Source organism: Sebastes fasciatus, chromosome 8 (genome assembly GCF_043250625.1).
Source record: "Sebastes fasciatus isolate fSebFas1 chromosome 8, fSebFas1.pri, whole genome shotgun sequence".
NCBI lineage: Eukaryota > Metazoa > Chordata > Actinopteri > Perciformes > Sebastidae > Sebastes > Sebastes fasciatus.
In genome coordinates, this window is record NC_133802.1 from 9,981,358 (window position 1) to 10,008,978 (window position 27,621).

Genomic DNA, 27,621 nt, shown 5'->3' on the forward strand with positions numbered 1-27,621 from the left:
CTTTATGCAAATCACGGGCGTCCGACGCGACTCGCCGCCTCTCGAAATTCCCGAGAATCTTTTAAAATAAACGTTGTCGATACAAAATAAAGACAGATTCAGCAACTGCGTGGCTTATTTCTTGCCTCAAATGTTTTCAGAAACCCATTTCGGTGAACTATTTTCGTGAAATAAGAGAAGAAAGTTTCTAAACGAGCCTCCATAATGTTTCCGGTTTGATAGCTGGGAGCAGAAGCCCCCTGCGGGAAAGCGTTCATCCAATCAGGTGGGGAGAGTCTGTGTCTAGCGACACGCCCATCAAGCGTCCAATGCTGGGAAGCGCAGCGTCCCCTCGCGATAAAAAACGCCCCTGTGGACACCACCAGAGGACCACCAACTTAACAGGAATTTCACCCCGGTGTGTTTCCCTTTAAAAGAAATCCAACGTAACGTGACGCAGATGCCTCTGTCCATATCCCCTCACACGCTGCAGCCATCCAGCACCTCCTGCACCTCCTGGCCCGGCCCCATCTCCTCCCCTCCTCTCCTCTCCTCTCCTCTCCCCGCCGGGTGTGTGTGAGCAGGATCTCCGCGCCATCCAGCGGAGCTCTTTGCGAAGGAGAACAAGCAGGGAAACAATGAAAACCGAGGCGATGGATCCGCGACAGGACTGAAACAGCTTTACGCGTAAAGGGGTTGCACAGGTAATTACGAGGCCCGGGCTTGTCATTGAAACCATCGGTGCCACTGTGCCGCTGCAGAGCTGACATTTTTGCGGCGGATGCGCCTGCAGAGTGGAGAGATGTGCATCAAGGAAACAGAATAGAAATAACAGTAGATGTGAGGAGGGGATGTGTGATGCCTCTTTGGAGCCGTGCGTATTCCGCAGCTATTTTCTGCTGTGTCTGTTTATATTTTGCTGCAGCTGATGGAGGGATGCTGCGCAGTGCGCTCCAACCAGATGTTTTCGCGTCTTGTTGTCATCCTTGTTTGAGCGTGTAGATCCAGGGCCTGTGGGCGTCAGATCCATGTTGTCCACCGGGGTCAGCCTCATCCTACTTTTCTTGGTGAATAGAAACGTCCCTGACTGCTTCCCTTTGCTCTGCATGGACAGACAGCTCTCTGTGTCTTAAACCCAAAGTAAGTGTGACATCCATGTTTGCAGGCAGGGAAGTCGTGACAGGTTGCCTGCGCTGCAGTTTGACCTTGCAGCATTTCTGTTTTTCCAGGAACGCAGGTCCCACCTGTCAGATAGCAGTGACACAGCTGCTTTCAAATGTTGCCACTGAATAGCTGCAATAATATCGAGGCTTTATCCGATTTCCAGGATGCTGTATGGGGTTAGCTCAGTGTTCATTGAATTTACTACCATTCTATTCCTTAATGGAGCAACACAGCTGCACACTCTCAGATATGGATGGGTATATAGTGTGTATGGCTGTTTTTTTGGAGAGTCTGTCAGATCTTCCTGAATAACCTTGGCACAAAAACACATGCTTAATTATGACAGCTAATTGCAGACTGATGGTCTTATAATATTCTTCCTCTGTACCAAAAAATTCTCAAATATTGCAAGCATTTGGGTACAGCAACTTCAGGCACTCTTAAATTACATATGAACATGGATGGACTATGTGACAATGGGCCCCTGGGCTCCCCACCCCATTACAGATAGGAGCAAGAGCCCCAGAATGAAAGAGGTGCTATGTGGTCATTTTTCAGTCTCTTTGTGGCTGTTTTGAGTCTCTTTGGTCGTTTTGATTTTGTGGTTGTTTTGAGTCTCTTTTGGGTTGTTGTGAGTCTCTTTCTGTTTGTTTTGAGTCTCTTTGTGGCTGTTTTGGGTCTCTTCCTGGTTGTTTTGAGTCTCTTTGTAATCGTTTTGAGTCTTTTTGTGGTTGTTTTGGGTTTCTTTGGTTGTTTTGAGTCTTTTTGTATTCGTTATGAGTCTCTTTGTAGTTGTTTTGTTTCTCTTTGTGTTTGTTTTGAGTCTCTTTGTAGTCGTTATGAGTCTCTTTGTAGTTGTTTTGAGTCTCTTTGTGGTTGTTTTGAGTCTCTTTGTAGTTGAGTCTCTGGTTATTTTGAGTATCTTTGTAGTCGTTTTGATTCTTGTAGCTGTTTTGAGTCTCTTTGTGGTTGTTTTGAGTCTCATAGTCATTTTGAGTCTTGTTGTAGTTGTTTTGAGTCTCTTTGTGGTTGTTTTGAGTCTCATAGTCATTTTGAGTCTTGTTGTAGTTGTTTTGAGTCTCTTTGTGGTTGTTTTGAGTCTCATAGTCATTTTGAGTCTTGTTGTAGTTGTTTTGAGTCTCTTTGTGGTTGTTTTGAGTCTCATAGTCATTTTGAGTCTCATTGTATCCGTTTTGAGTCACTTTGTAGTTGTTTTTGCCTCTTTGCCCCCTGGCCCTGTGCCCCTTAATCCTGTTCAGTAATCCCTCCATGTATAGGAACCTTTATTTTTATTAGGCCACATACAGTCTGTACAGCATCTGAAATGCTCGAGTGAGGAGAGCAGAAATACAACATGCTTTGACTATAGAGACAAAGCTCTGTGTTATTCACTGTCCTTTGGTGCAGGTCACTTTTGTCCTTTGCAGCATGGCCATCTTGTCTGCTGCAGGCTCCTCCATCCTGTTCCTCAGCACCCTCAGCCAATGGCAGCTCTCCTCCTGCTCACGTTCCACACAAGTGGCGGACCGACCGTCGCCATGGTGACTTGGCAATCGTTTTCACAGCATGGTGTTTGTTCAGATGCACCCATGGTGGGAAAATCCCTAATTGCATGCCTTTTTTTTCTCTCCTGTGATAATTCTAACTACAAATAGAAGGATTAAATGCAACAGTTCATTTCATTTCTTCATTTGTGTAAAATCTCCAAAGGCTCCTGCTTAATGTTTTTCATTCCGCTTTAGTGCAGTGCATTTAGTCTAATCTGTCTCCTCAGACTGGTGGTAATGCTAATCACACCATTTAACTCAATGGCTGCTCTTGCTGCAGTGGAGGAAACCGCATTTCCATGTAAGTGTTTTTTGCCGACTGGGGCCTTTCACTGTGGAGTTTGCATGCTCTCCCTGTGCCTGCATGTTTCCTCCAGGTGCTCCGGTATCCTATAAGACTGGAGTTGGAGTTGAGAGACGACAAAACGTTTCCGATGCCAAAATCGTGTCCTGTTCCTGCAGATTCTACATTAATATGCAGATATCTGTTTATAGAGATTATTAATTGTTGTGAGCAGAAAAGGAAAAGGGATGGATGAGTGCACCAGACATTTGAGATTCGCAGTAAGTATTATGAGGTTGTTTAGTTATCCTCCCTGGAGGACAGTGGTTCCCAAACTCTTTGGCTAGTTACCCTTTAAAGAAAAGCAGTGTCTACTCGTGATCCTTTGGTTGTATACGTCTATGAGTTGTGAGCAGGCCATTCAAACAGTGATGATCCGTTCTCAGACTTTTCGAGCTTGAGGCCTGAGCCGGTCAAACGGTATTTTACAGTTAAAAATATCATAGAAAAGTCTGAAAAACTGACAATTTGTGGAACAGCATTCGTTTTCTTTTTCATATTCCCTGTGATCCTTCACATGTATCTTGCCTTTTGGGATGCATGTTAAACCTGATTTAAAAAAAACTGTTTTGTCCTTTGTGTTTCAAAATGCCCTCCCAGCAAAAAGTGCAGGAAATGTTTAAACCAGCATTAATAGATTTGGCCTCTTGGGAGCAGCAGAAACAACACAACATATTCTCACCTTTTATGTTATGTTATATGGGAACTTGTTTGCAAGCAGTTGTTATCCAGCAGATATGGAATACCATTAGCTTTCATTTGGAGCCTTCTTTCTGGTTACCTGATGAATGTAAGTCCAATATTCACCTTTTAGCTCTGGTTTTGGTCTCCGCCAACTCTTTAGCTGTCATGTTGCTAAAGAGCTATGCTCACCAGCTAGTTGCTAACTGTGTCTGTCTGTTTGTTCGGTGTACTTTTTCACTGAGAACGGCTGCCTGCTGCAGCTGAAAAACAACGCTGATGATGAGAACAGTGAGACTGAATCAAATAAATTAAACAATGTGCTGCCAGTTGCTGTAAAGGTCTGTAGAGCTGAGGGGAACTGCAGAATTGGATGATGATTCTATGTGGGTTCGTCGCTACGAGCGAATCATGTCACATACAAGTAGTCATGTGATCCATTGTTAATGTAATAAATATTGGTTATAACAGCTTTAAGCTTTTCTCAAATTTAAACCCCCAAATCACTCTGTTAGGGTTTATTTTTAAAGCTGCAATATTCAATACTTTTATACTAATGTAATGTGATAGGGGTCACCCGTGTGACTTTAGTGTCTTTGAGCTCATTGTTTTGGTTTTACATTCTGCAATTTTATTGTTTTGTTCCAGTCTTACCATTTTCATCAACCCCATTTCCAACTGCACCTAACAACAGACAGTCAACGTTAGTGACCAGCTGGTGAACATAGTGAAGCATTTAAAAGCTGAAGTGACAGATATCTTTCTCAGGAGTTGGTAGAGACCAAAACAGAGCTAAAAAAGAGATAATGTTCTTCTAGTTGTCCAATAGACAGAAACACAACTTTAAATGCTAATGCTGCTCCGTGTCTGCTGAATGTGTAAAAAAAAAAGCCAACTGTTGGCTAACATGTTCGCCGTATCATTAAAAGGATATAGTACTATTTTTAACATAAAGCAAAGGATTTATTCAGATTTAGTGCTTTCATAGTCTATCTTTGCATCTTCCTCCTGAATGGAGCCTGATGTAGACGGCGACAGTGAAATAGATTAATGTGTGTAGACTTCAGTCTCCTTCTACCTCATAACTTGATTGTGAATATTGATTTCCTGTTTTTCTCAATGCTCTTTGCGTGTCTTGCCTCTGAGAGAAATAGTTCACACAGACTATTAGCATGATCACTTAGGCTGCAGCGCTCTGGCATGCTTTTAATGGCTGCTGCTTGGCTCACTAATGACAAACCCATGGTGTAAGATATTTTGAGCATTTGACCTGATTATATTAAGCGCAGATAGTCCCTCAGAAGTTATACTAACACCATGTGCTTTTTACCCCATTACTTGCAGCCAATGAGGGCTAAATCTTGTTCAAATCTTGTGGTGTGAGAAATCTGTGAAAGAACCCTTTGATGGGCTTAATGTCAAACAAATATGCAAGAAAATCAAGACCAAAACCCTGGTTATGATTAAAGTTTAAGATTTAGTCAAATTTGCTACATCATATTCTCCTCTCTCTTTTCCCTTCTCCCTCTGTGTTACGTGTTGTGTTGATTGATGGTCCAGTAAGAGCTGTGCTGTAGTTTTATTGCTGTGCTCGGCTAGATGTTAGCTAAGCCAGTCTGCATCCGCTGCAGCAGTAGGGTGACTCTGCAGGATTGGCCCTGATCTGTGCACACTGTGAAAACCAAAAGTCACTGCTCGTTATTTCCATCCTGCATTTACTGAGGAGAGATTTGATGTATGCGTGAGTATATGCCTGACTCTTCTCCAGTGATGTCTTACTTCACAACTACACTTTCACTCTTGAACTACATGCATGTCCAACAGAGAAACAGAGGCATGAAGGACAGTGTAGCCGCTAAACTGTGTTGTTCTCCAGTCTACTCTTGTGTTTTAGAAGTGTAGCCACTTTGGTGGCTTTAACAATTGCTGTGAAGGCTGTCTGAATGTCAGTGTATATACCAGCATGCATTGCACGAACTGCTCAAAAGCTAACAGTCAGAGTGGCCGGGAGTGGCGAGTGAGTATGTTTATGTGCTTCAGCGTGAGCTCTTTATGATGCGTACTGAAAGCCAGTGTTTTTTGTTTGCTTGACATAATGTGCAAACACAACATACACTGCATATACCGTACGTCCACAGTGAAAATCACAGAAATGTTGTGACTGAGTGGGCAATTGGAACTCAAATACTACCAGTCCGCTCTACCGAGCAGCTCTGTTTCTGTCATCCTGGCAGGGGACAGTATACTGTCCTAGATGGCACTGCTGCTGCCAGGCTCATTAGTTGCCCCTTGTGGCTGATGCGAGATAAACACCCGTCACACTGTGTTTCTCGGTAACCATAGATGCAGTGGGTGTTTCGTGCCCTCCGGCCTCACGGGGGCAATACTGAGCCCATTCCAGCTTGGTACTGTAGATCACAATGAGGCACAAAAAAACATACTGAGACAAGCAACACAGAATTAAGATTTCTGCTTTATTGGAAGTGTTTTCTTTTGAGCTTGAGGCCTTTTTTTCTTTACAAAAGAGGGCTTTGATGACGAGGTGGTTGGTTTGACAAATGCTCGTCTGGTTAACCGCCTCACCTCTGATGAATAGCAGCGAACAGTAGAGTTGGGTCGATTTCTGGTTTTAGTTTATTTTGGTTTCAGTTATTAGTAACGTTATACTGTAGCTGTGAACATAGCAGTGCCATGTGTGTACAGTTTAGGCTGTCGGTGAGTAAATACTACAACTCCTCAAGACCAAGCCAAGTTACCGTGCCTTGCTGGCCAACTGCTGATTAAAGTGAAGGAGGTTAGCCCAGAAGTTAGCCTCAACAACGGCCCGAGCTCACTTAAAGATCCCATATCGTACCCATTTTCATGTTTATACTTGTATTTTACATTTCTACTAGAACATGTTTACGTGCTGTAATGTTAAAAAAAACAACTTTATTTTCCTCATACGGTCTGCCTGAATATAACTGTATTTACCTGTCTGAAACGCTCCGTTTTAGCGCATTTCAATGGAATTGCAACGGAATTGCGTTGCTAGGCAACAGTTTGGGTCCATGTTTACTTCCTGTCAGCTGATGCTATTTACATACACTGCAACAGGAAATAAACTCGGACACATTTAGAATGTTTACGTTTAAAACCGTGTGATGATCTATATATTGTATATTTGTGATATCACAAATGGACAGAAATCCTAACGGCTTGTTTCAAACGCACAGTTTCTGAATACAAGCTGTGTGTATTTCTCTGTGGATTGAGTGTTTTGATAGTTTAACAGTATTTATATAATCACTTAAACCTGCTTTATAATATAAAAGACATGAAAATCTCACTTTTTACAATATGGGACCTTTAAGGTGGGCTGACCTTTAAGGCGGACCAGCTATTCTCATTTTTAGCTAGCTAGAAATTTCAGTAAGTTAGAATATATGGCCCCGACCACGGCTCTGAAATATCAGTAAGTTAGAATATATGGCCCCGACCACGGCTCTGAAATATCAGTGTCAGCATTGATAAATCCATGGTGCTGTCCGTGGTGCTGAAGTAGCAGACAGATTTGTAATTGTGATGTTTTCTCTGAGTCCCGCCCTTCTGTCAGTTTTGTCTTGGATCAAATAATGTTATCTGAACTAATTATATAGCTGAGGGGGAGATATTGGGTTTGTAGGCCCTCCCCTAAGAAAATTTGAAGGTTTTTGACATAAAACTATGCAAATTGACATAATTTTAGACCATTATTATTACAATAGATAACTCCAAAAAAGCTTGAAGACAAAACTTAGTATAGTTGAATAATTATTTTCTCGTTTATACATATCACAGCCTTCATCTGAAAATTAAAAAAATGTCAAAATATTCTTTAACATTATGCACCGTATTGTCTCACAGCCCTGCTGCAGGTTTATTATTATTTCTCATACGTAAAACTGTAAACAATGAATGGGTGAAAGCAAATGGTCAGCATAGTACATGGTGACAGGTCGCTGATGGACAACTCACCACAGCACCCTGACTCAGCACAACGTGGACCTCTGCATGACACAACATCAAGTTCAAGTTCAAGACCTTTATTTGTCGCCGAGGGGCAATTGGTTTTTGCCGCAGTAGCAAACAACAACAACAACAACAACAACAACAACAACATCAACATCTCATCACAATAAGACAATATACACATACTGTACATTCCCACATACTAAAACACTGAAAAAAGGTGAAACCTTGAAGTACCAAAAATATTAAAAGAGTTACAATATTAAGATAATGAAACAACAGATGTGCTGATACTACCTATACAACATGAACACAAACACAGAGACATAGATAATATGCACAGCAAGGAAAGAAAATAGCATTTGTCCATGATTCAGTTCCTCTCACTGATCAGTATCCGGACAGGAAATGTGCTGGGAAAGACCAGAGGGGCTTTGGATGAGCAACACTCAGCACACAGACACACATACGTACACACAGTCAGTGTGGAATGGGTCTCCTGGATTAACAGCAATGACTCAGTGTTGCAGACCCAGCCTGTAAAACTCTGTTTGTCACACAGTTACACCCCCCGCCACCCCCACCCTCCCTGTCCAACTTATGGGGTGAACGTCGTGAGTTGCGTTACCACTGCAGTCTGTCCGGACGAGGAGGGGAGCTTTATTACCCCATGTTGACATGCACGCTCCAACTGTGCAGTTGTTTTAGATATGCAGAGCTGAGTCAAGGTCATAGCATCATAGATAGTTAGGACACTCTGTCTTTCATAAGAGAAACCGCAGTGTCTCCTCTGCTGCAGACACTATGTGTGTGTGTGTGTGTGTGTGTGTGTATATGTGTGTGTGCCCCTCCTCTCTTTCTCACCTTCACAAGGTGCCTGACACGTGCCGCCTCCTCCTCTCATCTCATTGGCTCTCCTCTCCTTTCCATCTCTCCCCCTAACCCTCTTCCTCCCCTGTCTCACACCCTTATCTCCTCTCTTTTCGCTGCCTCTGTGTTTCCTTCACGTCAGCACAGAAGCTGCTTGCGTGTGTCTAACTCACTCAGGCTGTCGGTGGCTGGGGACGGTGTTACATAACACAGGCCTAACTTAATAAATCCTGTATGATGTGCTGTGATGTGGTTTCATCGGTTGTGACAGCAGCCGGAGCTGGAGAACACGCTGCCTTTCCCGGGTCTACGTCACAATATGTACAGTACATTATGATAACGTGATGTTACACAATAGACAGTGAATATGTATGCACTTATTCAAGTCATACTGATGTCATTACTACATTTAATCTAGTAAGAAATAGACATGACCATGATTTTTATTCTGTCTGCGTCTGTGATATGTACACGCATGTGTGCACATGTGAAAGGTATTAATTTAGTAGTAGTAGGTAGTTGTGATCTGAACAGCCCCAGCAGCCAATCAAATGTCAGTAATGTTGTTTGTTTACTACTACTACTGGCCCAATTTTCATGACACCTGGTCGAAGGGTGTACCTTGGGCCAAGGAAGAACCAATTACATTTAGGAGCGGATCCGAATCACAGGGTGGATACAGAAATTAGTTTTCACTGTCATTAACATTGCGTGATAGGGTTAGCCCTCTCCGAGTCCCCTTCTAGTTGTCTATATATCTATACTGTGAAATGTACTTGCATGATGAAATATTGAAAGCTGAGGAGCAGCTGCTGGCCAGTGCTGCTGGTTGTGTTGTACAAACTATGAATAAAATAATAGATTTAAACTCCACCACATAGCTGGATAATTGTGTTGTGTTAGCTACTTGGAAATGTGTGGCTGATGTAGGCCAAAAGCAGTAAAAACATGAAATGATAGAGAGCAGAGGAACAATGTTAGATGAATTAAAGTATAGAGCTCAGATATGGATAAAGTTATGCAGGAGGTGTGAACAGGATTTTAATGAATAATTAATATTTAAGTGACGCAGCAGAGAGATGTCCTCATTCACTGACTGTAGTGGGAGAGAGGACAGTCAGTGTTGGTTGGCACAGAGACAACACTGCATGTAGAGGTGTTACAGCAAGAGGGTGACTTTGCATTTACACACATACACAAACCTGGCACCCAAGAGCTGCACTCAGTTGTGTGTGATGTATTATTGATGTGAATAATCATCCTCTCTTCCTCTCCATGTGCTTTTTCCCTTCTATCTCTGTCTCTCACGCTCACCTCTCTATCTCACAATATCCTGGCAGGGTTTCATCACATACACTAGAGATGTTGACGGGATGATGACGAAGTTGCTCGTTATTATTCGGGGTTGGGGAAAGCCATGATTGACATGTCTGTGTGTCTTATGTGTCTTCAAATTGATTCATATCATTGTGGATAAAAATGCCCATTCTCTTTGCAACATAGGACTTTGATTTCATTAACTAGTCCTTTCATCTACTGCACACTTTTGAAGTATGTACTACCCTTTATTGAAAAGGGATTGCTATATTCTGTAGTCGCCCCACTGAGCCAGCGGGCTGACAGTTGACCGCTCCCGGCTGGATTTATTTCAAACTACCGCAACAAAATGAATTTTAGAACCTGTAGTTTTTAGCTGTATGTGTTAATTCCTCCCATTTAAACCTTTTCCACTCCCCCCTCTTTTTCATAGACCCAGTTTTGTCTTTTTTAGAGGGTGGTGGGGGTCTTTAGGGGGAGATAGCAGGTCAACAGATGTCACATAGTAGTGGTGTACATCATCTGAAAGATGGGAACCTGAAGATGCAGCTCAGCATGGTGTCAAGTTGTTCTCGTCATAAATAAAAGATAATAATTAATTAATTAATATACATTTTGAAAGTGTATAAGAGTTTAGAACATTATGATAGAAGTATATGATGATCATCCCCATGCTCACCTATGTCTAATAAGTTGTTGGAGCAATTTTTGGGTTGATACCATTTGTTACACAGATTTGGTGCAAAATTTAACAATTTTCTACAACTGGAGAATTTATAAAAATTATCAATAATCTTCCCAAAATACCACATTAAGACACCAAGACCTTGAGGAACACCATAGAAAAAGCTGACTAACATCATCACACATGAATACAGTTGGGCTCATTGGATCCACAAGAGTCTCAGCTTTACAGTGATACCCAATTTATATAATTAAAGACTGTTTAGGGACCCTAGTATGCAGAAATATTCAAACACACCATTTTAGAATTGGAGAAAATAACACATTTATACTGCATTAAAAAAACTGCATGTGATTATCATCATAAAGTGGGTATATCTGTAAAGGGGAGACTCGTGGGTACCTATAGAACCCATTTTCATTCACATATCTTGAGGTCAGAGGTCAAGGGACCCCTTTGAAAATGGCCATGCCTATTTTTCCTCGCCAAAATTTAGCTTAACATTGTAACATTATTTAGCGAGAATGAGAAAGTTTGTGACCCGGCAGCCACGTTGAGATCAGTTGAGGAAATACCAAGCACCGCCCACCAGCCGGAGCAAACTTTCTCATTTTACAGCTAAACAGTACACTACAAGATGTTTCTGAGAACATCTGAGGAGAGAAATAGGCATTACAGTAACAGAATATTGATTCATATATGATCAGCGCTGCCTAGTTTGACCGTTTGATTGGAGTTGGCGAGTGATTGACAGCTGCCTCTGTTTAATGAACAGCCAATAGGAACGCTCTCTCTCTGAAATGACCTGTGATTGGCCAAAGTCTCCCGTCACAGGCTAGATTTTTTTTAGCCTAAAAATAGAGCCATGAGGAGGTGCAGAAGTCTAGTTTTCTCTCAGGACACTTGCATTACAATATGCTGAAAGGTTATAATGGAATTTGTTTGCCCAATGATGCCAAAAACATTCTGCCTACTGCAAGTTTAAGTCGTAATGTGGAAACATCATGGATGCTACAAAGATGTGTTGTATTTTATTGCTTAAAAAACATGTTAGTTGTTTTCGAGTTGTTGTTCAGACTTGAGGGGGCGTTCCCATGACTTTTCCCTGTCGGAAGCTATTTTTTCCAATTATTCCGACATCACATGAATGCAGCACAATACCCTATCCTGAACTATTAATGAAAGTGAAACATATTGCGTATACAAAAAAAAAAAAAAAAAACGTGCCGAAAACATAACCTCCCTGGTGGAGGTAACCAACTTTTAGTGGTACGGAGTACCGGACTGTACCGGCCTACGCATGAACACCACGGCTGTGGCAGAAACCTATTTGCATTTGGCCTTTCCAGCAACAAAATGCCAGGGTGAGCTTTGTTCGGTCACTGACAGTGATAATGATTAAATCTGCCTTCCTCCTCCTGCATCCACACATCTGGTGGTCACACACACATGAACAACAAAAGCACACAGATATCTGTCCTCACATACAGATTCAGATGCAAATGTCAGTTCCCTTTGCTCACTTCTGCCACTCTCCCCAGTGTTCTGCCAGAGACGAGACAGATGAGCAATGATTGGTTAGGTTTCCCACATGGCTGGTACGTGATTGGCTGCTGAACCCTGATGTCAAGTCTTTGCCAGCTAGTTGTCAGCTTGAGTCAGCAGCATCATGCTGCATGCTGAGGCATCCAGAGCCGAAAGGAGAGGCAGTCAGCAAAACTCATCCCTTATTGTGTGTGTGTGTGTGTGTGTGTGTGTGTGGTTACTCACTGGTCATGTCTGTGTTTCCCTCCAGACGCTCAGTGTTGAGCTGAAGAACAGAGAGACAAAGTGAGGACAGAACAAGCCAAAGGTTGCACAAGAGGCTGTCTGGCTCCATGTCTGCCCCTGCTCCAGCCAATCGGAGGTCTGCGTTGGGCTCTCGCCGGTAGGTAGCTGATGAGGACCTGTTACCTGTTTTGATGTTATGGTTTTCAGTAAGATAGTCACAGTTGCATATCTCTAGGGAAGTAAAGTTTTAACCTCCATCATTGTATGTTGCAGTGGGAGGGGACCAGGAGTCTCATTTATAAAACCGTGTGTAGGATCCACACGAGACGTTTGCGTACAAACGTGCAAAAATATTCTTATTTATAAAAAACGTGCGTACGCCTGTCAGTGCGCAATTTTCCTTTAGAAATCTCAGATCAACTTGGAATTACCCGCTCGTGGATCAGCCTCATATCCCGCCGTCGACACACAAACGTGATGGTGACACAGCACTGATGAAATACTGAGTGGAATTTGATTTGAGATTTGAGTTGGCTTATATCTTTTACATTTGAATGGTGCTTAAGGAATAGTTCCGGCTCATTAGCACAAATAACACTGCTGGTTTGAATGTTCATGATAAAAGTGGATCTATGAGTAAGTAATGAGTAATATGATGTGAAATTAAATTTGTGAAAGGCATAATTACACGTTTAATTATTCCACTCATATTTAATTTCTACAATCTGGCTTCAGTTCACCACTTCACCATCTGCGTCACCAGTTCCTCGTCTCCATAATGTGCGTACGCATGGGTTAGAGTTTCCGTACAGCTGCACACATTCTCCCATAAAGTCTATTTTTGTACATCCCAACTTTTGCGTGCGTTGGAAGTGGCGTACGCACCATTCAGGCCCCGTTTCGTGCGTACGCAATGGTTATAAATGAGACCTCAGGTCTTGTGTTTATCAAGTGTCTCAGAGTAGGAAATCAGTCCTAACTGACTCCAAATCTGAATTTCGCTTAGGGCACCAAAAGGGCTAGAGCCGGCCCTGAGTCTCACTCTCAACTAGGAGTGTTTATAGTCACAGGTTAACTTGTAGCTTGATTGCTAGGAGTGATTCTGAGACGCTTGATAAATACAGGCCCATATGTTTCCTTTAAGAGTTTAGTAGTACATCCTACTTGTTCACATTTTTTCCTCCTTTCATCAATCTTTGTTGTGTGTCTCTCATTTTTTTGTAGCTTAGTTATGTTGCTCTTTCTCAGATTAGTAAATTAAACCCTGTGACATGACCTTTTGAGCATACTGTGTGTGCTCTGTGTGTGTGCAGAATATTTTTTTCTAAACTTAAACTTTCTGAACACAGCATCCTCCAACTGAACCAGCTGTTTTAAAAACCCAACTCAGTACCGCTTTCTAATTATGGGCTTATTCTAAAGGGTTTTTGAGTTGTAGCCAATTGCTTGATTAATGGTTAACACATCCTTTACCAAAGCTTTGTAGATAACCATTTATAAGAACAAACATTGGGTTGCCAGGTTGTGAAAAATCTCTCTGGCTGGTGTTTATCCTCATCCAGTAAAACTCTTCACAACCATAAAAGGTCATAGTATAGTATGTCATGAAAAAGTCATTAAAAAGTCATAGTAAAGTATGTCATAAAATTCATTAAAAAGTGATAGTATAGTATGCCATAAAAAGTCATAAAAGGTCATAGTATAGTTTGTCATAAAAAAAGTGTAGTCATAGCATAGTGTCATAGTATACTATAGTATACACGACCAAATACATAACCTCCTGGCAGTGGTAATAATTACAGATAACTTACTATGTTTTGCTGTGGGCTGTATAGAAAGTGAAGAACCTGTGACCCTTTCTTATTAATATTGATATCTGCAGACTATGTGGTTTGTTAGAAAGTGAGAAACATACCATTTATTAATAACTTTATTAATGGATTTACTATTAATAACTCAACAGTCAGATAGATGTTTCACAACCTGGCAACCCAACATTTCTCCCAATTAAAGCATTAATAATTAATTTTTTTAACATTAAGAAAACAATAATTTACATGCTAAAAGCCTCTTTAAAATGCGCCATGTTAGAGAGTGGTACGCTCTACTCTTACTCAGCTCTCTCGTTCTTTCTTCCTCTCTGTTGCTGTCATGGATATGTCCGCATGTTACCCCAATTTGTTTCTGTACTTTTTCATTTAGCTCTGATGATCCTTATGGAGGAGCTGTGGTATTGTTGAATAAAGTAGATGCAGTCAGCCACCTCCTGAAGTGAAAAGCTTCAACCTGGACAGTTTATTGAGGATATTAATATGTTTTCTCCTACAGCTTCTGGACCTCTGTGACCCGTTTACCCGACACAGGATGTAGCATAAGAGCGTGTTATTGAGGTTTCGTTGTCTATAGGGACCTTTTTCCACATCCATTAAGCCTCAGACTAAATGTTTTCACTTTGAAATGCAAATGCTGCAATAATGTTGTTTACAGAATGTATGTTTCATACCTAGTGTACACAATGTTGTTGCACATTGATTTAATTCTGTGGTCCAGTTTTACACAGTCACTACTTTAATAATATGGGGAGCTTACTTGGCATTGATGTTGGCTGGGGATCTGAAGAATCACCACCAAAGTATAGGTCAATAATACATTATTGCCAAAAATCCACTCAATCTAGTTGTGTGTCAAGTGATATTAAAGTTTTTTAATCAGTAGTCTCATCTCGATGTTGAGATGATGTTGCAGGCCATATATTTCTGTGTGGATCACAGATGGATAACTCGGCTAACTGAAGCCAAGACGGACGGTTCAATCTGTAGCTGTGGTGTCCTCCTCTCTCTCGTCTCTTTTCCTCAGATTCAACCCGTTGAAGGCGTTGCAGCCCAAACGCCGTTTGCAGCAAATACTGGCGTCCACGCCCGTCCCGGTGCCCAAGCCGGCGTCAGGGACGGCGGTGCCAGCAGCCTCAGCGCCGGTGGCCATTCCTGTGCCCGCGCCCCCTGCGTGAGACACACTTCAGTTACAGTCTCAGAGAGCATGCTGTAGCTGTAGCTGTAGCTCTGGCATGTATTGTAGCCACTAAAACAAGAACCAAGTACACAGGCAATATTTATGCTACCTGTCTACTACTATACATGGTTATGGTCATGAACATGAAAACAACACTGAGATCCCAACCGGAGCTCTCAGTGTTCATATTCAGCTTAGAAGTTGGCATCAACAACAGCAAAGATCACAGACTTGTGTGTGCGTTGTTGTGTCACATCACCCCAGAGTCTATTGAGGGAAACCCTGATGTACAGGTGTGCACTTAAACGCACCACTGACGTGTACATTAGTAGAGTCACAAGGTAAATTACTACTCTAGAATTGGAGAATTTGTAACACCATTTGGATCCATGTTATTTTTCGTAGCATGAAGTTGTGTTAGAGGCTACATGCACAGTAGAAATAGCGCTATCATACTGTGATCACAAGTGATCACTGGTTCACCGCAGCTGCTCAATCAACAGCACCGTGTTTGTTACGATCACTATCACCATTTCAACAGCAGAGAGCTGGTGAGACACCGACGTTGCCTGAAAATGAGGATGTGCTTTTTGGTTCGTTTCAAAATGAAAATTCAGCTTCTTAAGCAAAGTCTCTGTCTCCACCAGGAACAAACCACAAGTGTGAAGGAATATTTCTGTGCTCCACCCACTCACACTCACCAACACCTGACTCCTACAGCCTGTCACCCAGCACCCACAGTCCAGACACAGGTTCCATCCCAACAGATGGACGAGATAGACTGTCACACCTGAAACACTGTTGTAGTGTTGTGTTCCGCCGGCCTCCAGGCTCACTGCTTCAGCTGATCCCCTCTGCCTGTATCTGTTCTGTCTTGGCTTTTGTCATATATTGATCTTCAAAGAACTGCAGAGTCGTCAATATCTGGCTTCACCCTTATTATTATATCACACAGGACGCGATAACTCAGCACAACGCCGGCTCGAAACTTGAGGAAGTTTGGGTAGCCCCCAAAACCAGTGAAATATAAAGCATGCCTGGTTTGCCCATTTGATTGGAATTATGCTTCCAGGAGGTTGTTGCTCTAACATCCATATACATACAACCTCAGGCATGAAGTGACTCCATGTAACTTTTGCCGAACAGTGTCTAAATCCTAAAACAAACACACTGAGTTGGGTGCAACACCATGTCCATGTTTTGGGTTTCAGTGCGGTGGCGTGGAGTTATTGGGTCCTGTGTGAAAATCCCTCATGGCTGCTCCGATCGGTCCTGCTTGTCCCCTCCTCCCTCTGCGGAGAGGCCAGTGATTGGGCAACAGTCATGTTCTTTAAAGTAACAGGTCTTTACAACATTCGCTATGTGTCATACAATATCTGATCATAAAACATTTACAGTATTTATTATCAGCGAGGAATGCTTTGACAGAAGTTGCCTATCACAGATCACCCTTCCTTCTCCTGGCTACCACTGATATAACCATACTGTGAAACTTTGAAACAACTTTATATCTTCTTTAGCAGGATGGTAGCAATGGTTAAAGGTGAAAATACGGGTTGGTTTTACTTTTTTTTTCAACATTATTATTTAGATGATATTTTATGTGGTTGTATATGGTCTCTAAGGTGATTCAGTCAGCGGGCTGCTTAGCTTTGCATAAAGACAGGAAGCAGTTCACTCAAAAGCTAAAAAATCCACCCAATCTAGCTTTACATTTAATGGACAGACATGAGAGATGTATACATCTTCTAATCTCACTCTCGGCACAAAAAGTGAATAAGTGTATTTCCCAAATTTTTGTTTTAAATTATAATCTGACATTGTAGTCCAGGATCAGGTTGTCTCTATTATGGGCTGAGGAGAGAGCAGCTTCATGATAGGCTGGCTATTATCAGCATTGGTTACTTTACAGAAGAAGAAGTAGAATAAGAAGAGCATCCTCCCTGGTGGTGCGGGGAGAAAAAGCAGGGATGTTGGATAGGTCTTTATCATTTCACATCTGGCTAAATCTGACACCATTCTGACAGTTGAACGGACCCATGTGTTCATTAATAGTCAAACCAGATATTAGCAAACTTGTCCTTTCATTTTTCTGATAACCTTTTGTGTTGTATCAGACGTGTTGAAGGTTGAATTTATGTTTGATTATGTCTTCGATGTCTATCTGTATTCAAAGCAGATCTGTGTTGTTGTTTGGAGTGAGATGCTCGGGATGATGATCAATCGTTAGAGTCTCAGAATATTTTTTCTCTTTCGTTTCAGGATGCAGAGCGTTAGCTTGTGTTCTGTGCCAGTAAAGGCCTCGTAGCTTTTAGAGAGCCACCTCTCTTGGGCCCCATCAGTGTTTGAGTGCTTGTTGCTATTTAGCATCTGCCTGCATCTCAGGCTCTGAATCAATCAGGTGACTCCTAAGACATGCCGGACAGCTTCGCCTCACCTCAGTAGTGTGCACACATTTGTAGCATGCACATTGTATCAGTCTGGTATGTCCTCTGCTGTCTGTCCTCTGTGATTTAACACCCTTGTTGTCTCTGCCTGGTTAGGTTTGACTACTGCAGGTTCATAGAGCTAGACTACGTCCCTATGGAGACAGGCTATATGGTCTCAATGCGCCCAACTAAAGGCTACGCGTCGACCAAGTCGCCGACTAAAGGATACGCTTCCACCAAGTCTCCGGATCGCCACAGCCGTTCAACAAACTCCCCCTCGACCCCTCGTTCTCGGTCTGTCCTGAGTCCCTCTTCTTTCCTCATAATCAGTGTTGACTTTCTGAAGCATGGGAATGATGAGAGCCTTTGCACTGCTGTGAATGTTTCATGATGTTTTAATGTGGAAAACATGACAGGATTCATGTCTCGTCTGACCTGTTACTCCCTTCTTCTTTTCCTCTTTGTGTGTTTTCATACCCTTTAGTGAAAGCTAAATCCTCTCTTTATTTTTTTTTGAGGAATGCTTCTTGCAGTTATATCATTGAGTTTCGTATTTCTTTAGTTTGGTTTTCATCTTTGCGGAGCACATTCACTTCTATAAAAAACTGCCACATCACTGTCAGTGCCCAATGAGTGCGTGTCCTTGTTTCTAAGGCAGAACTGTTGTCTGTTAGCAGTAACTTTGGCCTCTGTATTTGTAAAGTGTCTGTGTATATTTGTGCATTTCGGTGTTGTATTGGCATGTTAGTGGACCTGGATTGATGTTTACTTCATTCATGTCTTTTTTTGATATGTGGTTTTGAACGATGTCGTGATGGTTTCACTCAACAGCTCTCAGAATTCACTGTCACATTGTTGTTTAGAGTAAAAATTTTACATCTCCTTTTTAACGTCTCCTTTTAATTTGGACCAGGCGGACACCGGCCGCACCCAGTAATAGAGATCCCCATGGCAACGCATCCCTCAGCAGCAGCAGCAACTCGGGCTCTTGTAAAGGCAGCGACTGCAGCCCCACTAAAGGGTAAGACACCAGAAACTGCATGGCTGGTTCACTAATGGAGATGAAAAGTGTCTCTAAGTGCTCTCGTCTAATATACTTCCTATAGAATGAGTGATTGCACGCATTTGGAACCAAACTTACAAATAGAAACTGAAACTTTGCACGACTTCCTCACCTTAGTGAAAATCCGAACTTGATAATCAACATGTATTTCCATTCTTCAGCTGATTCATTAGCCTGATAATCAGGCTGAAATGCCATTTCATTCTCACTTCATCATTTAATGGCTAAATGGGGTGGCAATTCAGAGGTCTGGAATCACCACAAAGCAATATTGCCTAGGGCATCTAAATGGCTAGCAACGGCCCTGGTTAAAATAAACCCTTTCTGGCAGAAAGCCCCGAAGGCAAACTTCTCCCGTGTGAGCCGAACAGTCGAAGCAACCAGTAGGCTACTAGCCAATCAAGACATATAATAAAAAATTAAAAAATAAAACATGTCACTGAAGTGAAATCAGTTCTAAAGAACTTGAGAAACATTGTTCACATGTTTGTGTCCTAGACGTCTTCAGAAGTACTCATGTACGGACAACCATGGTATCCGGCCCCCTCCACCAGAGCAGTACCTCACACCCCTGCAGCAGAAAGAGGTGTGCATTCGACACCTGCGGGCCAGGCTAAAGGAAACCATCAACACTCTACAAGACAGGTGAGATCATGAGATAGAAATACAGATTTTCATTGTTGACCAGAAAGTCAGTTCTTATATAGTCTGACTTGTTCTTACCAGGTTCTAACCCTAACCCTAAGTCTTTATCCTCATAATTCTCTTGTTCTTCTTTTCTCCTCTCCATTTTCATCCTCTTAGGGACACAGAGATAGATGATCTGAGAGGCCAGCTTTACAGGATGCAGGAAGACTGGGTTGAGGAGGAATGTCACCGTGTGGAGGCTCAGCTGGCCCTGCAGGAGGCGCGTCAGGAGATCCAGCAGCTCAAAGAGGCTGTGGACACTGTTCGCGCCAGGCTCAGTGATGCTGGGGGGCTCAGTGGGGACATAGGGGTCCAAAAGTACTTTCAGGACATCAACACTCAAAACCACAAGCTTGAGAATCTTTTGCACAGCATGGAGCTAGCCCAGGCTGGATTAGCCAAGGAGGGGGAAGCCATACCAGGCTGTCGGATCCGCGTTGGAGGTTCGGCACCAGCGTCTGTATCAGGGGAAAGTCCAGGGGGCCTACCCAAACCGGCAGTAGGAAGGAGGGGGTCTTGCTCCTGCGACGGTTCCCCAGCCCGTTCTCTGACCCGGAGCTCCACTTACACTAAGCTGAGCGATCAGGCGCTTGCGGACCAGAACGGCAATGGCTCGGACTTTCCTTGTCTATCAGGCGACGGCACCCAAGACAGCGGCTTCGTGTGCTGTGGGGGGAGTAGTGTACAGAGCCGGGCCGACCTGCTGCTGGAGGCCGCCTTACTCTCTGAGGAAACGGCATCTTTACTCAACTCCTACGCAAAGACCTTTTCCCAATCTCTTCCCCACTGTCTGCCGCACTCTCTGCCCCATTCTCTGCCCAACTCTCTGCCCAACTCTCTGCCCAACTCTCTGCCCCATTCTCTGCCCAACTCTCTGCCCAACTCTCTGCCCAACTCTCTGCCCAACTCTCTGCCCCATTCTCTGCCCAACTCCCTGCCGCACTCTCTTCCGCACACTTTCTCCCATACCTTACCTCATTCTTTCCCTCACAATTTGTCCCACTCTGTGTCCCACACTATGCCACACTCCTCCACCTATGAGAAGCTGTGCACGGGTGAGCGGTTGGCGCCCATTCGTTGTGGCATGGGTGGAGTGGGCTGTATGAGCCACCCTTGCCTGTCCCACCACCTCTACCTGCACCCCCTGCGGGAGACAGGTATTCAGACCGAAAGCTGCCCCATCGCCGCAACAGCAGGTTACCCCTCTGACCTGGATACCATTGCGGAGCAACGAACTTTCCGCTCCCAGGCCTGCAGCCCCACCTCAACCTGGATGTCTGATGAGGAGGAGCTGGACTCAATCACCACCACAAATTCAGTAACCACAGCGACGATCATGAGTACGGCCACAGAGCCGATCCCGGCCTCCAGAACGCCGCCGGTCCCTCCCTTACCACGGTCTGCTACTGTGGCGTGGTCCATGGAAAGTCCTCTGCATGGGGGGAAAGAGGGAGTGGAGGAAGAGGAAATGCAGGAGAAAGAGAAGAGAGAGACGGAAGCTGTGGCAACGGGGCAGCAGGTGGAAACAACAGTGATCAGACTGGCAGAAGAAGGGCAGCAGCTGCAAATGGGCTCAGCGAGAGGTAATGAGGTGGAAGTTCAGGGTGCGGTGGAGGAGGCAGCACCAGGAAAACTGTACGATTTAGCGGACACATCAGCAGGGATGCAGGTTGAGCTTAAGTTGGGAGGATGCTGTGGAGAAGGCAGACAGGGTGGGACAACACTGGAAAACCTCAGCATGGAAGAAGATTGTCTATCAGAAGGATCAACCCTACCTGGAGAGACAGCAGAGCTCAGTCCAAGCTGTCCAGCAATATCACCAGATGTAGAACAGCCTCACACCTCCCAGCCGAGGAGATCTACTTCCCATGAGGAGATAGCTGGCGTCACTGTAGTGGAGTTGCATGATGAGGATGATGATGAAGATGAAACTGAAGAACAAGGCGCCACAGGGGGCGCCACAGGACAGCAGGGAGAATCACCCGGCTCTGGGACAATTGAGAAAAGCTACTGGAGTCGTCACTTCCTGGTCGATCTGCTGGCAGTGGCCATTCCCGTGGTGCCAACAGTGGCATGGTTCTGCCGCGGTCCGGCGCGTGGCGGACAGCCCATGTATCATATAGGGTCACTGCTGCGAGGCTGTTGCACTGTGGCGCTGCACTCGCTGCGCAGGGGAGGTGGGTTGAGGCATTACCCCGCAGGCGGGGGAGACATGGGCGGATCCCAGATATGAGGACAATCTGTTCAGCACCTCTGTGGTTCTTAACTGCGACCTCTCCTGTATGGGTCTGGGTCCTTAGCTAAAGGAAGATAACTGAAGTATGAGGAGAGGAAGAGAAAAAAAAACTTCCTGTCCTGGTTTCCTCATCAAGGTTAATACCTGAGCGGAGCATCAGGAACAGGAAATGTGCATTTATGACTAAGATCTCTGACTGGTAAAGTCAGTTCTGTTTGGTCCTGCTCTTTATTGTCTCTCACCCTCTGGTCCTTGCTGTTGTTACCAACATGTCTGCTAACACTACTGACTTGTGCAAAATTGAATGAGCTGATTGAAATGAATGATCTATGCTTGGATGTTTAATGCTGATTGTTTTCTTTTTAAAATGCAGGGAAATGTTAAAGGTTCATTGATCTGTCAACCTACCAGGCTGTCTCAGTTCTGACATGTTCTAATGATGTTGGTGAGTGTGTACATGAAAATATGTATAAGAGTCTGTCTATGTATAACCAAATGGTCTAGTTGTCTGCGGTGATGAGCTACGCTCTGTGACTAAGGGACAATCCACCCTAATTCAGACTTCACACGTGTCCTATGACTGCAGACAGTTTTCTTTGAGTCGTTGACGTCTTCAAGACTGAAAACGTGGAGTTTATTTCCTATGAAGAAACAACAATCTAGACACAGAACTCTGGTTGATTCTAAGGGTAGAACACACCGAAACGCACCAAGAACCATAGACACTTCTCACGCTCAGCCGTCGGAGAGGGCAGATCAGTCGAGCTGTCAAACCGACCAGTTTACTGTCGCTTCCGCTGTTGTCTTGTGGTTTGAGCCATTGCACAATTCACTGCATGGCTACTGTCAAAAGTGCTGTTATGAACTGTAGCTCGTATGAAGCCGGAGCCGGCAGGCGATTAGCTTAACTTAGCATGAAGACTGGAAGCAGGTGGACGCAGCTTACACACAGTTTATACCACCAGTGTATACCAGCACCTGTACATTTGACAAATGAACATGTTATATCTCGCCTGTTTAATCTGTACACAAACAGAAATGTAAAAACAAGTCAGGTGCTGGAACTATTTCTCGTTCGTAAACATTTAGATGCTAGAAATGCAACTGAACTTTGCTGCAGATCAGACAGGATAAAAAGTGAATTACTTCAATCACAGTCGATAGTCTGCTCTTGGATATGAATGGTAAATGGACTTGCATTTATACAGCGCTTTTCTAGTCTTCCGACCACTCAAAGCGCTTTACACTACATGTCAGCATTCACACACACATTCATACACTGATGCCTGAGGCTGCCATGCAAGGTGCCAACTTTGCCCATCAGGATCTGATCTAAATACTCATTCACACAACGATGGCTCAGCCGACATGTGGACTGGAGGAGCCGGGGATGGAACCTATGACCTTCCGATTTGTGAACGACCCGCTCTACCTCTGTGATATAGACCTGTACTGTGCAGGAAATCAATAACTGATAGAAAAACAAAAAAACTCGGCTTGATTTTGCCTCTAAATTCCACTCTCCCAGGTGATACGTTAACATCTATTTCATCTTTCTTTAGAGTTGACTTTGCAATAGACGCTGCTCTTTTATTTCCCTCAACCCCAGCATGCCCAGGAACCCAGGATAGCCTCAAAATCTAATGAATAAGGTCAGGTCTTTAGGAGGGATTTGTCACCCTTCATAGAAAAAGAATGGGAGGTGGTGGAACTACCCAGCTCACTGTGTTCGGTGTGTTTCTACCCTGAGAGTGTACCATTACATCTCCAGAAATCAATGAAAGCTGATTCATGATGCAAAAGCTCAAACTCAAGTTCAATGAATCCACAAACTTGGTCCCCAGTTAATCCTGCAAATCTACAGATTTATTCAACTGAGCAAAAAAAATGGCTTCACATAACACGACGAATCCAATCTAATAGGAAAGTCATCTAATGATCAAGACACTTGTTTGTAGATACTCACTGGCTCAGTTTGACACTTTGATGTAGATCTGGATGAAGTGAGTTGTGCTCAGTCTGTGCTCTGTGCTGTATATTTCTGCTAACTTAATGCTCATGTGGTGTAGCGTAACTGTCACTCTGGTAGTGTGTATTTCAAGTCTGCTGTACACGAGTTTAGTCAGTCACTGCGAATAAATCAACTTTATTTGTTTAATAGATCATTCTGCAAAGCATTTCTAGACATGAAGTAGTACATGTTAGTCAACACTCAAAATGTAAATGGATAGGATATCTGGGTTGTGATGGCATTTAGGATCAGGGTGTTTACTTTGTGTGAATGTGTGTTTTTCGAGAGGACTTTCACGAAAGTGGCACCTGATGGCAAGTTCCTCTGTTTGCTGATCTTGTGACGATGTTTAACTTCATGTGTTGTAAGGGCAAATAAGCAGCCTGCAACTGTAAAATCAAAATGTGTCTGATTGTCAAGAGACTCGTGAGATCACAGATGGAGAAACACCCTGACACAACCAGCAAAAACAGTCTGACACCAACTGACTTGTTTAGTTCTTCAGTGAAGAAAATGAGCAGCATGATTCTTTTTTTTCTTCTTTTTTTTTTTTACTATTTGGTTGACATATTTTGCACTATTGTTCACTTTATGAATTTTAAGCAATTACTTGAAGTCGGGATTGTATCCAAAGTGTCGTATCTCCTCTGAGTTCTAACTGATTGTTCTGTTGGTCTGCAGCGTCAATTCAGTTTGACATCGTGCTGATAAGGCAAAGATGGAAGTGTAACTAAGATAATGCAGACTTTTCAGGTAGATCCTTAAAAATACTACTACATTACATGTCATTATTTCTGTTAAAGCAGTTGTCTTTCATCCATGAGAAGAGCTATTGATCTCAGCTCTTTACATTTGACCACAGTATGTATCTACAGGCCAAACAGAATAATGGACATTTAATTTAAGTTTAAATGCTGTCGTAAAAAAACACACTGATAGAGAATGAACCGTGTTTATGCTGTGTGTAATTGTCAGACGTCAGTGACAATCATTACAATCCCTGTCTGTGTTTAGTTTCCACTTCATCCATCTAAAGGATCCATTATCAATGTATTGAGATCCATTAAAAGATTGAAGGAATGCCTTAGAGACTCTGAGGACTGCCTCTTCTTCACTTGGCCACATCATCCATAACCTCAGCATCACTCTCATCATCATGAGTTGTGCACTAGTTGTGTTCCCGTCTCCTGACTAAAGTGGATTAGGAAGCCAAAACAATTTTTTATGTTTTACTAAAAGCCATATAATCCTGTGAGGGAACAGGTGTGAGAATGTGGGAGGCGGCCTCCCTTCTCCTCTCCATGTTGATGATGAAAGTCATGTGAATGATAACTACTGTATATCAGCATTGTACTTTGATTTCAGTCAGTCCAACTCTGCTGCTGTCTGTTGTAACAAACGCGGGGGTGGTGTAGGAAAGGAAAGGGTCCATTTAGTGACGTGCATTCTGCGTTAAGAGGTTCAGGTTTAGGATTTCAGGCTTGTTGTGGGTAGCAGCAATCATCTCAACCCTCTTAATTTACCTCTATGCACAACAGTCTACACTTTAGCTGCTTATGTGGTCATGTATGTGAGTGTCTGGTGAGTTTATTACTAAACCGTAGTACACTGTTGTTATTATTGTATTATTTTTATCTTGTTTGCTTTGGATCGTGTGCACACAAGTTATTATCTTGTGCATGCAAAAACATATACCTGAGGGGTGTACTACTACCTTAAGGCGCAGAAAATCAACCTGATGTGTTAAGGGGTCGATTTTTATTGCATTAAAGCTGCAGTGGAGCAGAAATGGAGCAAATGAGATTAAAAAAAGTTATTTTTATAAAACGATCACTATATCCTGACAGTAGTGCATGAGATGAGGTAATCTGAAAGAAAATCTTGTGCCTCTGTGTCCTCTGGTGTCCTCCACCAAACGGTCAAACCAGGCAACGCTGATCAAATATGAAGGAATATTATTTTTTAAAGCCTGAAAACAGAGCCATGAGGAGGTGTAGAAATCTAGTTTTCTCTGAGAACACTTGAATTACAATATGCTGAAAGGTTATTGTGGAATTTTTGTCCAATGATGCCAAAAAATTGTTGCCTCCTGAATTTAACGTGTAAAAATGTGCGTGTTAACACGACCAAACTCTATGCGTTAACGTGCATTTTAATGTTGTCTAAAGACGAAATCTCTAAAATGTTATTTGCTCAAATGGCCTTCCATGATTTTGTTGTGTCAATGTGTAAAAATAGTGTTAACACAACCAAACTCTTCACATTAGCATACATTTTAATATCAAAAATCTCTAAGATATTATTGCGCAAATGGCCTTCCATAAAAAATTCAGTGTTAACACACATTATAATGGCGTCTGAAGACAAAATCTGTAAGATGTTATTTGCGCAAATCCATAAAAATCTGTGTTAACAAAAGCCTAGTAGTAGTAGTAGTAGTAGTAGTAGTAGTAGTAGTAGTAGTAGTAGTAGTAGTAGTAGTAGTAGTAGTAGTAGTACACCCCTCTTGTGCACACAAGTGATGGATCTTGTGTATCGTTTATACAGACGTTTCTGTATCATTCAATACTTTGTGCACACAAGTAAATGTCTTGTAGGCAGAAGATCTGTCTTGTTCACACGACATATACCTGGTGTACACAAATTATTCATCTGATATATCTTTTAAACACAAGAAACACAAATTTTCATTTAATACCTTGTGCACATACGGTAAGTTGTCTGGTATGCAGACGATATTATGTTGTGTTCACAAGATAATACCTTTTGCGCACAAGTTATCTCGAGCATACAAGTTATGTATCTTGTACACAATTTCTTAACTTGTTCGTACAAATAATAATTTGTGTTCAAGAAAAGAATTAAGACAAAAACATATGTTCTTCTCTTGTACACACAAGATTTAAAAATGTATTTTTGGGGGGCCTTCGTATTCAGTAGTTTTTTTATCATTTGCTTTAATATGTTTAATGTATGCTGGTGTTTCTAACATGCCTGTATTACACCCTTACGTCTGCGCTTGGTGAACATAATCTCATCCTTGGAGCCATTTTGTGCCCTACATTTTCCATTTTCCTATTTAATGGGTAACAAACATTAAGGCCTGCAGTGGTCAGGGTTCCAACCCCTTGTTATAAATGCTTCAGTTCCAGAAGCGGCTCGTGGCTCTTCAGGGTGTGATTGATTTAATCATTAAAAGTTTAATCTGACCTTCCTCCGATCAATCTTCACCACACAGCACTTTATCAAAACCCGTTCCAAGATTACTGCATTGTCGAGGAGGCCGGTATCCCGAGAGTGTCCTACGCTGTCTCTGCAAGAACGTTGTTGTACCTCACAATGTCCCTGTTTCCTATTTCTGTCCCATAGTACACCTGAACTTCCTGCTGTAGTGGTTGTTGTGCCAGTGTACAGTATGTGAGTGGAGGGGGTGGGGGGGTGACTGATTATATACTACGTATATCCTTAAACACATATGATGCTGAATATTTCTTGATGAAGACAGAAATGTGAATTTGAATTGTCATTTTATGCTTTATTATTCCTTGTCTGGTTGTCTGAGTATGTGTTCCATAGCCTATGTAATGATAATTAATGTATACAGAGGTTATACCAAGTCCTTTAACATCCTACCATTGAAGGCATCCAATGCCTTGTATAGGAATTTAGCTGACATCAGTGATATCTACAGATAACATCATGTAAATTAACTATTTTAATGGCAATAGTAGTGTGTACAGTTAAAAGACATCAATGGGCTACATCTGCATTCACACTCCTACCACACTGTATAAAGAAAGACCAAAAGCCCCTATATTAAACAGCATGGAGGAAACCTTT

General features: G+C 42.7%; 1 protein-coding gene across 5 annotated transcripts; it reads left to right on the forward strand.

The window, feature by feature from the left end:
- Positions 1–27,612, forward strand: snphb (syntaphilin b). Of its 5 annotated transcripts, none has more exons than XM_074643227.1 (7): positions 2–683; positions 12,372–12,503; positions 15,203–15,349; positions 17,899–18,078; positions 18,698–18,805; positions 19,346–19,492; positions 19,652–27,612. In XM_074643227.1, the coding sequence occupies exons 2-7, from the start codon at positions 12,454–12,456 to the stop codon at positions 21,765–21,767; spliced, it is 2,748 nt and encodes a 915-aa protein (XP_074499328.1). In that variant the 5' UTR covers positions 2–683; positions 12,372–12,453; the 3' UTR covers positions 21,768–27,612. The 5 variants fall into 5 exon arrangements, with proteins under 5 accessions (XP_074499331.1, XP_074499328.1, XP_074499330.1 ...); XM_074643228.1 differs by lacking the exon at positions 2–683 and adding an exon at positions 11,763–12,285; XM_074643230.1 differs by lacking the exon at positions 17,899–18,078 and having other exon boundaries at positions 1–683.
- The last annotated feature ends 9 nt before the right edge of the window (positions 27,613–27,621 follow it).

Bases quoted from the DNA above. Each gene is read 5' to 3' on its own strand.
- snphb (XM_074643227.1), top strand. From the start codon at position 12,454: ATGTCTGCCCCTGCTCCAGCCAATCGGAGGTCTGCGTTGGGCTCTCGC. The intron at 15,350-17,898 runs GTGAGACACACT...CTGCCTGGTTAG, and splicing joins CCTGTGCCCGCGCCCCCTGC to GTTTGACTACTGCAGGTTCA. The intron at 19,493-19,651 runs GTGAGATCATGA...TCATCCTCTTAG, and splicing joins ATCAACACTCTACAAGACAG to GGACACAGAGATAGATGATC.